General features: G+C 46.6%; 1 protein-coding gene across 1 annotated transcript; it reads left to right on the forward strand.

Annotated features, from left to right (window-relative positions):
• The first annotated feature begins 966 nt into the window (after nt 1–966).
• Nucleotides 967–9,772, forward strand: LOC125430962 (BRCA2-interacting transcriptional repressor EMSY-like). The gene is made up of 3 exons (XM_048493370.1): nt 967–1,526; nt 4,958–5,479; nt 8,178–9,772. Exons 1-3 carry the CDS (start codon nt 1,035–1,037, stop codon nt 8,367–8,369), a joined length of 1,206 nt encoding a protein of 401 aa, XP_048349327.1. The 5' UTR covers nt 967–1,034; the 3' UTR covers nt 8,370–9,772.
• The last annotated feature ends 705 nt before the right edge of the window (nt 9,773–10,477 follow it).

Consider the following 10,477-nt stretch of genomic DNA (forward strand, 5'->3'; position numbering starts at 1 on the left):
GAAGAAGAAGAAGAAGAAGAAGAAGAAGAAGAAGAAGAAGAAGAAGAGTTTGGATTTATATCCCCCCTTTCTCTCCTACAGGAGACTCAAAGGGGCTGACAATCTCCTTGCCCTTCCCCCCTCACAACAAACACCCTGTGAGGTAGGTGGGGCGGAGAGAGCTCAGAGAAGCTGTGACTAGCCCAAGGTCACCCAGCTGGCGTGTGTGGGAGTGTACAGGCTAATCTGAATTCCCCAGATAAGCCTCCACAGCTCAGGCGGCCGAGCTGGGAATCAAACCCGGTTCCTCCAGATTAGATACATGAGCTCTTTTTTTTAATTAAAGCTTTTATTACAACTTGAAATTATACATAGAAAAGTATAGTTACATAGTTCTGCATCTCGTCATACATCTACAAAAACCTTTGCACAGTTGTGCAACATTTTATCAGTTACTGCCATTAATATAACATAATTAAAAAGTAAGAACTTCCTCTGTATCCACCGAGAGTCCAAAAAAAGCAAAAAAGAAGAGAACAGTTCCACAGTTTCATAGATCTATTCTCTCTAACGATAATAAACTAATGTACATTTTTAAGCCATTTTACAGATCAAAGTGCCTCTACTACTATACTCTCTAAAAATGAAACTTATTTACATAGAAATATTTATATTAAAATAAAGCATAGGAAGACATCTGGCGACTCGTCCTTTGCATTGACTGAAGACTTCCATGCATAGTTCTACTTGCTTAGACAAAGGGGGGAAAAATAAGATGAAGAGCAGATACACAAGCTCTTAACCTCCTACGCCACTGCTGCTCCTGTGAGGGAGAATAACAGCCCAAGATCTCTCAGCAAGTCTTGTCAGCTCTGGCCGTGCCGAATCTTCCCCTTCTAGCTCGAGAGTTGTGCTGATTTATTCTCTGTTTGTTATTCATGTCTTGTTCTGTTCTGGGGGTTTTTCTTCGGTGTGCCTTCTAGGCCCTGAGCAGCCACACGGCGTTCACCAAGCACAGCGAGCAGCTGGGCACCGAGGAGGGCGAAGTGGAAGAGATGGACACGCTGGACCCCCAGACGGGGCTCTTCTACCGCTCCGCCCTGGTGCAGGGGCAGAAGCCGCCCAAACTGAGCCAGCCGCCGCTGGAGCAGACCCAGCTTCAGGTCAAGACCTTGCAGTGTTTCCAGGCCAAGCAGAAGCAGACCATCCACCTGCAGGCCGAGCCGCTGCCTCACAAGCTGCCCCAGATGCCCCAGCTGTCCATCCGGCACCAGAAGCTGGCCCCGCTCCAGCAGCAAGACCCGGCCCCGCCCAAGCTGTCGGACGCCCAACCGGCCCAGCACCACTCCATCATCCGCGAGAGGCAGCTCCCCACTTTGGTGGCCCAGCCGCAGCAGACCGTGGTCCAGGTGCTGGCCGTCAAGACCACACAGCAGCTGCCCAAGCTGCAGCAGGCACCCACGGCCCAAAAGATCTACGTCCAGCCCCAGCCTCCCCAGGGCCAAATGCAACTCCAGGCCGCTGCCGAGAAGCCGTCAACAAACCAGGTAAGGTCGATACCCAAATTGGCCTTGGTTTTTTTCCTTTCGTTTGGGGCATTAGCAGGGGGACAGCCCTTGCGTTGCGAGAGGGGGTAACTTGGATCTTTCCCACCAAAGTTTGTGTGTGTCGGGGGGGTCTTTCTCAGAGAACCATAGGAGGCCAGAATTTAAAAGTTTTAGCAAATTTTATTGCAAAGGTAAAATAATACACTTTCGTGTGCCAGTGCCAAAATACACACAGCCGCAGAATTTTGAAGAAGCCTAAGATTTGGAAAAAGGTGCAGCATCGATTTGGAATAGCAGAGGTTGTTGTGGGAAGGGGGATATTTACCTAGTCTAGAAGAGGAAAGTCCAGGGACACAGACTCCAGCGCCTGCTTGGGACGCAGAGAAGAGAGCTACAGCTGCCTTTTCATCAGCCTAGGTATAGGAAATTTTGGCCCCCCAGCAGTGCTAAGAGAGCCGTTCTCCCTATGCAAAAGAGAGGCCCCCGGTCTCTGTTTAAAAACCTCCTTTTTAAAAAACAATTTTTATTGTATTATTTGAATTTTACAGTTTATAGTAATTTCCTTCTTCATACATTTTCAAACAATACTTTTTCCCCCTTTTCTCCCTCCCCCCATTACTACTTCTTCGTAGTTTTGTCACACAAACAGCAGTAAGTTCATTCTCTGTAGCCTCTTCTCCCATGTTTCTTCATTGGCTCGAGCTTCTTTCATCCAGTCCACGTATATTATCCATATCTTCAAAATTTCATTCTGTTTATCTTGCCACGTCTTATTTTTGGTTAGTATATCGAAAATATCAAGTGTCACTTGTTCCCAGATATATTCTAACCATTTCTGAAATGTCCATTTTTTCTTTTCTTTCCAGCCCAAGGCTATTGTTGCATGGGCTGCTTTAATCATTATTTTATACATATAACTATATTGTTTATCCACCCTTCTGTCTTCCATGACACCCATGAACATTAAGTCATTATTTTTTTAAAACCTCCTAAGAACGAGACTCCTCCACCCTCCGAGGCAGCGTATTCCATTGTCGAGCAGCACTGACCATCAGGAAGTTCTTCCTAATGTTTCTCTTTCCCTGTACCTATCCCTCTGCCTTGAACTCATTGCTCCTGGTCCTCGTCTCTGGAGCAGCAGAAAACAAGCTTGCTCCTTCACCAACATGACATCCCTTCAGATATCTAAACATGGCTATCACGTTACCTCTTAACCTTTAAGGGTCACCTCCTGCATGTGAGCTCCCAAAGGCACCTGGTGGGCCACTGCGAGTAGCAGAGAGCTGGACTAGATGGACTCTGGTCTGATCCAGCTGGCTTGTTCTTATGTTCTTATGTTCTCTTCACCAAACAAAACATCCTCACCTCCCTAAGTCTTTCCTCGTAGGGCATGGATTCCAGACCTATTACCGTTTTGTTTGCCCTCCTCCGGACCCGTTTCAGCTTGTCAATATCCTTCTTGAATTGCAGTGCCCAGAAATGTACAAGGACGATATCGACAAGCTGTATTTCAACCAGTATAACCTAGGGCTGTGGTGGCGAACCTATGGCACTCCAGATGCTCATGGACAGTAGGGGCTGATGGGAATTGTAGTCCATGAACATCTGAAGTGCCATAGGTTCGCCACCACTGACCTAGGGGATATTTTCGCCTACTCTCCGGCATAGCTGCTGTTCCCAAGGACGTGCCTCGCTGCGTGCACGTCTGTGTAGGGACACTTTTCAAGGGCCCAGCTTCTTAGCGCAAGGCACGCCAGGACTCTGCTTTGAACCACCAGAACCGTTTTTGTATGGCTTGACACAAGGCGAGCAGGGAGGAGCAGCCGGGGGACAGAAATCCAAGACCCCGAACCAAACCCCTGTTCGCTCTGAGGCAGGGCTTAAGACTTGTGTTTTGGGAGTCAGTCAGCAGGTGGCGCTGCTGTCAGCTGTTTTGCCCTTCCTCAGCTTATAAGATGTGGTTTCAACAGTAGAAATTAGGACCAGAGTTCTGTGCAAAGAAAATAGGAATCCTGCAACTCGGACAGGTTATATGGTCGAGGCACTTTACCTCGTTTTGAGTCGTTCCAAGGGCTTGCTTGACAGACCACTGCCCCAGTTTGTGTTATAAAAACAGATGCTTTCCAGCCAACCGGCCTTGGCCGAAAGTGATACAGTGTTTAGCTACCAGACTACAGATGGCATTATAACATTTCTCTATGATTCAGACCAAGTCATGAAAAGTTGTTTAAATGGGTGGCCAGGTCTTCCACACAAAGTCACGTCCTCTTAAAGATCATGATGTGCCAGTCATGCCCAATTCTGCCATGGCATGAATTCATTGGCTCCAGACTAAAAGAGTTTCCTGTGGCCGAGGCGTTATAAGGTTTTGCTTTTAAGTGTCAAAAAAAGTGTCCCATTGCACCCTTCTGTGTATTGTATTGTGGTATTGTTATGTATCAGGTAGGCCATTATGGGTCTTTTACTAGCGTGGATTATTTTAATTGATAACGAATACGTATGTTTTTTTGGTATACGATGGCCCCTCAAACAATTTTAGGTACTTTATTATAGTTTTGTAGGGTTAAATTTGTTCCCCTCGTTTGTTTGCACGTCGCTTGTTAGGAGGATCGGCATTTCGACCACGGCTATCTAGAGGTCAGCTCTAGACCCAGCGACTTCGTACCCAAACACCAGCCAGACTTATTGATCAGTGTCCCTAAATAGATATTTGTCAGGCCCAGTGGGTGGGAGGGGAAAACGCCCTCAAACTTGGAAGTCTGTTCTTCTGCATGCACCTCGTTGTTCGATCGATCCCTAATTCCTTTCCCCCCTTTTGTTTGTTTCTGTTTCTTTCTGTTTTGTAGGTATAAAGTAATTGATTTCCGTCCCTGTAAAACCTTTTTAAAAAATTTCTATGGAAATAAAGACGAACCCTGCGGCGGCAGTCTAAGGAACTCCATTGTACGTCTTCCTTTGTAGTTTACATCGCCCTCGGCTTAGTATCTTTGTCCTAGAAGAGCGATCTCATTGTCTGGGGGGAGGGCAGAAAAATTAAGTGGCAAATGTGTGCGTTGACCTCCCACCCCACCCCCCCAATAAATGTGTTTAAAGAAAAAATCCTCACTAAATGCCCTGAGCTTTTTGACAGGGGGGGTGAAGAGAGGCAACGCTTGGGGGGTGTAAATCCCAAAGGAAAACGGGGCTGCTGTAATGGACATCTATGGTGATCTCTCTTTTGACCTTAGCATCTTCCTAGTTGTTCCCCACCTGCTATTGTTGACTAGCAATTGTTCTGTGTTTAAAATTGAGAGTTTCCAAACTCACTTTCCTATAGTAGTTTTTGCTTTCTTTTCTTTTTTTAAATCTCAAGCTTTAAAGTGATGTAATTTTTTTTAAAGAGAGGATCTCCAACCTGCCTGTAACATGCACAAATCTGATTTGATTTTCAGGTGCACCAGCCCATAATATCCCAAGGATCCTCTGTTACAAAGATAACTTTTGAAGGGCATCAGCCACCTACCGTGTCCAAGGTGGCCAGCATCAGTTCGGCGCCTAAGCTGACCCCGTCTCTCCCAAGCCTATTTCCTGTCCAGGTACCCACGAAGACAGCTGTCGCGGACATTTTGAAAATGTCCATGATGGAAGCTCAGATTGACACAAGCGTAGACCGCACGGTCACGGAACCCCCCACCAGCAAGGTCGTCCCCAGTGGCACTCTGACTGGCGAAGCGGACTCAGCACCTGCCTCGGTGCTGCGGGTGGCCACAGTCGGGGCGGGCACGGCCGTGGCGACATCTGTCCTACAGCCGCCAAAACGCTTGGACTCTGCGTCGAGCCCTCCCGCGGTTGGGCCGTCTTTACTGGAGAGGAAACCGGCCGTTCCAGCTCCACCCACAGCCAGCCAGTTCATCCGTATCCAGAACATAGCCCCGAAAAAAGCAGAGGAGATCCCCACAGAGATCTTAATTCAGGTAAGCAGTTGAAAGATCGTCTCGGGGGGGGGGGGGGGGGGGATGATCAAGAGTTGGTTAGGGTTCCCAACTTCCTTTTTAATTTTTTAAAAAATAATTTTAAAAATTAATTTTCACAGTATAATTGACAACAAAATAGAGAAATGAAAAAAAAAAGGAAATTTCCAAGGCAAAGACAAAAAGGGAAAAAGTAATACATCGACCCAAAAACTATCGATATAGCTATAACATGTTGAATCTTGAAATAACTATTATCAGAGAGACTGTTACAAAATCTTAAAATTTACTACCCTGTATCCACTGGCTCTCTTGTATTTTAATCATTAGCAAGTTAATAACCTTCCAGTTATTTTTGTGTGTAAAAGAAATAAAGTTCCCATTTCTCATCAAATTCTTGTGTTGACCATCTATTTACAAGGTTTGTTAGTTTAGCCCAAGGGTCTGCAACCTGCGGCTCTCCAGATGTTCAAGGACTACAAATCCCATCAGCCCCTACCAGCATGGCCCTGGTTTAGCCATTACAGCATTTGTCTTCCCAAAATTCATCTGTTGATTTTCCACGATATATGCCGTCAAATGTAATCCATGCCCTTTGGGTTCTATGCAAAACCAAAAGAATGGTTTTGTGAAAGAACCAATGGGTAGAACTCGAACATTAAAAACTGCAACACTCGAAAACCAGTTGAAGAGGAAATTACAATGTGAAATTGCTGTTCATTCCCAAATTGAGAACAGTGGGTGCCCCAGGGATGAATTCTTAAATCTCACTACAAATGCTAATGTTCTGCCTCCAAGCATTTTTCCTCTGCTCTGATCAAGCTGATTGTATTTTGTATTGTGTGTCTGCATCCTGACTAAGCTTGAGCAATATCGGGAAAATTCAGATTCGGCTTGATTCGGCTATAAAATTATCAGTATGGCCAAATTAGCCGAATCCCTGATTTGGTATGCCGAAAAATTCAGGTTCGTTAGCATTTTTTAGCATTTTAAGTGTTTTTTTGTGTTTGGCCTGTAGAGGGCACATTTTGAACCTAGTGGGTATCTTCAGGAGACCCTCCTGATGACACCACCCAGCTTTCGTGAAGTTTGGTTGAGGGGATCCAAAGTTGTGGACCCCCAAAGGGAGACCCCCCATCCCCTATTGTTTCCATCCTCCATTGGCCCGATGCTGAATCGCCAAGCCTAATCCTGACTCCATCTTTGCACACCTTTGTGCCTAGGATATAAAGGCTCAGAGATCTCCATTTGTATCCAACAAAGAGCGCTCTCAAAAGCTCATACCCCCAAAATCTGGTTGTCATCTCTGAGCTTAGAGAACCGCTTTGATTTTTCCCCGGCAAGCTATTTTCAGAGTGTATTTTTAATCTGTGCTGTTGTACTCTCAAGGAACGTGGGGTTGTGGCTCAGCAATAGAACGCCTGCTTTGTAGGCCAAAGGTCCTGAGTTCCCGAGATGTCCCACTCGAAGGCCTTGGGTTATGGGCCCAGAAATGGCTGTCCCCCTCTTCTTTGCCAAGAAGTTTTCTGTAACGTGCAGCTGAGGATAAATGTTCTTAGTTTGCAGGGAGCCGTGGAGGGGACCAGCAATCTCAGCTGGTCCTGTACAAGGACTGTATGCAGCCAGCATCTGTCTTGTCTGCTGTGACTTACAGCAGCTCTCCAGGATCCCACAGTCAATCCTGGACCTCCCCCCCCCCCGCCTGCTTCTTAAGATCCTTTTAGGCAGGATGCCTGGGGTTGAATCCAAGACCTTCTGTGTGATAGCCTTTCCTATGGTACTTCTGCCCATTACACAGGGTGAAAGATTGCGTGCTTGCTTATTTATTTATTTACATTTATTCCCTTCCCTTTACCACAGTCTCAGGACCAGCTGCAATACAGAAAAAACAAAATCGCATCCAAAATTGGTGAAATCGCAATAAAACCCCATCCTAAAAACCCTAAAGCGATCTAAAATCTCAAACGCCCAACCCCACCACCACAAAAACGGGACAGGTGTACAGAACCTCCCCCTCCCCCGCCAGTGCAGGAAATCAGCCAAATGCCTGGGTAAAGAGGACAGTTTTTACCAGGCACCCAAAACTCAAAGAGAGTAGGTGTCTGGCAAACCTCTGGAGGGAGGGCATTTCCCAATGTGGGGGGGGGGGGACAGTCAGGCAAACCTCCCCCTCCAATCTCAGCATCCGGGCAGGAATATATGGGCGGATGCTCTCTCTCAGGCACCCAGGACCAAAGCTTACCTGATGCCGTTTAACAAGGTCATGACGAAAACGGCGTATTTGAACTCGTGGCCTTCCTGATTCGCAGCAAAGTGTTCACAACGTAACCCTGTGAATAACAATGAGTCAACCTAACCCATATCCCAGGGTTGTTGGACGACAAAATGGAGAGGCAAACAACATAAGCTGTTTTGGGTTTCAACTGTGGGGGGAAGGTTGGGTTATAAACAAAGTAAATAAAATTAGTAGTAGTATAGAATCATAGAGTTGGACGAGACCCCAAGGGCCGTCAAGTCCAACCCCCTGCAATGCAGGAACATGCAATCAAAGTAGTGGTAGTGGCAGTAGTTCCCTTTCCACTTTCACGCTGGTGATAGGGGCCTCTTCCCCCAATTCATAAACCCCATCTTTATTTTCCTTGCAACCAACTGGCATGGGTATTCTTCTGCTCACGCGTGGCGTTCTGTTCTCGTTTTCCAGACTATCCCGCAGTATTCCGTGGCTTGCCACTCCACCTCCAACGTGGTCGTGGAACCCAGCGGGCTCTTGGAACTCAACAACTTCACCAGCCAGCGCCTCGACGACGAGGAGACCGTCATGGAACAGGACATGGACAGCAGCAACGAGGAAGGGGCGGAGCCCAGTCCCAGCCAAAGCTCGGAACGGTCCTAGCGCCCTCGGGTGTGCCGGCATGCACTTTACAAACGCGGGGAGACGACGACCTGGGGCGGTTGGCGTCCTTGTGTTCTCGCAAAGCACTTTGCCCTCCCAGGCCGTTGGGGGCACGGATCCTTCACACATGGGACAGTTAATTCGACAGTATTGCCGAGGCTCGATCGCAGAACGGTTCCAGTCGAGAGGCGGAGTCCTCGGTTCCAGGGTCGACTTTGAAACAGCAACCGAATGTGTTACTTTTAAACGGAGGAGTGAGAAGGATGTATGGGTTTCTTTTTCCTGTTTTTTTTTTTTTTTTGCCACGTTGTCTGAAATCAGCTACTTTGACCTCTTCAAAGTTACGAAGAGGGGCGAGGCTTTCCTCTGTATATAAGCAGCGGACCGGACTTTCATCACAAAGAGATTTTTTTGGTTTTTGTTTTAAACAGCATTCGAGTCCTCTGAAAACAGTCTTTTACGGGGCTGGGGAATCACCTAAAGAAATAGCGGCTGTGTGGCTTTTTTGTTTCTAAATAAGTCAGGGAGAGGTTGGCCTGGTTGTCTTCTCTTTTAAAAGAAGATGTCGTTGACGAATGGTCAGGAATGAGCAGAATGGGAGGGGAGGGGCAAACGCAGGGAGAGGGGTGGGTTTGCTCCTTCCGAGGAGAGCGTTGTTCTGTTTATCACACGCAGCTGACAATTTCAAGCTGCCCCGCCTTGCAAGGAAGTTTTTATTTATTGAAAAGTAACGCAAGTGAGGCCCGGCCAAGGGCCCGCATCCTGTTCAACAGGCCAGTACACTTAAACACGGGTTGTCGAGACAAACAATTTCACCCTTTTGAGCTGCAGAGGATGGAGAAAATGCTTTCTTAGATCATTCAAAGCCCAGGGTGTTGATAGTTTATGACTCAAACTAGGATGTGGGTTGCTAACATGGCTCCGCCCTCCCCTTTCTTGCTCACTTTTTTCTTTAAAAAAAAAGTTGAATTGTGTCTGTTCGGGGACTTTAAATGTTCAAATGGCTGATCCTTTTATAGTTTTTTTAAAAATTTTGGTTTTCATGTTTCCCTTCTCTGCCTTATTTTGATTTGCACAAGCAATATTGGGGGGCGGGGCGGTTTCTGATGGTTAAGGCAAACAGATTTTTAAAAAGGAACAACGAAAAAGAAAAAAACAATCTCTTGTACATTTTGGTAACGAAAAATCTGCTTTTTTTAAAAAAAGGAAAAAAATTGTACATAGGAACAAGGTTTTTAACTGTTTTTTTGTATAGATTTCATTATAAATAAGCATTTTAAGGCCTTTGGGGGATGTACTCTGTATATACACGTTACCAGCCGAACTGCCCGGTATTTGGTGCTGAAATGCTACTTTTAAGTAGAAGGTTCTCTGAAGGTTCTAATACAGTCTTTTCGCCAATATTTTCTAAACTGTGATTTTACTGTGGGGTGTGTGTGTGTGCGCGGGGTGTCGTTACTGTGAAACTAATGCTAGAGAAAACACTCCAGAGGGTGAAATACAATACCAAAAAGAGGGGGGGGGGAGAAATAAAAATAAAATTTCTGTTTGTCAAAGCGTCACGTGGTGTAGCACTCAGGAGTCCTACAAGTGGCACTGTTGACCCTATTTTAGCTTCAGTCGGGTCTTCTCTGTGAAAGACTGGCTGACTTTTTTGTTTCTCTCTTCCCTATGGTTGCCAGATCTGGGTTGGCTAACATTTGGAGATTTTGAGGGCGGAGCTTGGGCAGAGCGGGATTTGGGGAGGGGAGGGACCTCGACGGGGTACAGAGACATCAAGCCCACCCTCCAAAGCACCCATTTTCTCCAAGGGAACTGAGCTGGCGATCCGTTATAATTCTGGGGGATTTCCAGGCCTTCCCTGGGGATTGGCAACCCCGCTCTCCCCAAGATAATTTGTGTAGATCAAGGAGGAGGTTGCTTTAGCGCCGTGCATTTTCTTGTGCCTTTTGTTAAAACTGGGGAACTTGAAATGCCTGCTCCACAACGCACACCAGAACTTGGCCCTCCTTTGTGGAATTTGTGACAGGGTCTCTTGAAAGTGTTAGATGTTCGAATTTCCCACCTCTCTCAGGTCGAGTCCACAGCTCTCATTGGTGTGTCTAGGC

Source organism: Sphaerodactylus townsendi, linkage group LG04 (genome assembly GCF_021028975.2).
Source record: "Sphaerodactylus townsendi isolate TG3544 linkage group LG04, MPM_Stown_v2.3, whole genome shotgun sequence".
Classification (NCBI taxonomy): domain Eukaryota; kingdom Metazoa; phylum Chordata; class Lepidosauria; order Squamata; family Sphaerodactylidae; genus Sphaerodactylus; species Sphaerodactylus townsendi.

What these genes read in the sequence shown, in the direction of transcription:
- LOC125430962 (XM_048493370.1), top strand. Translation starts at nt 1,035, where the DNA reads ATGGACACGCTGGACCCCCAGACGGGGCTCTTCTACCGCTCCGCCCTG. An exon ending in AGAAGCCGTCAACAAACCAG is followed by an intron (nt 1,527 to 4,957) that starts GTAAGGTCGATA and finishes TTTGATTTTCAG; the next exon opens with GTGCACCAGCCCATAATATC. An exon ending in CCACAGAGATCTTAATTCAG is followed by an intron (nt 5,480 to 8,177) that starts GTAAGCAGTTGA and finishes CTCGTTTTCCAG; the next exon opens with ACTATCCCGCAGTATTCCGT.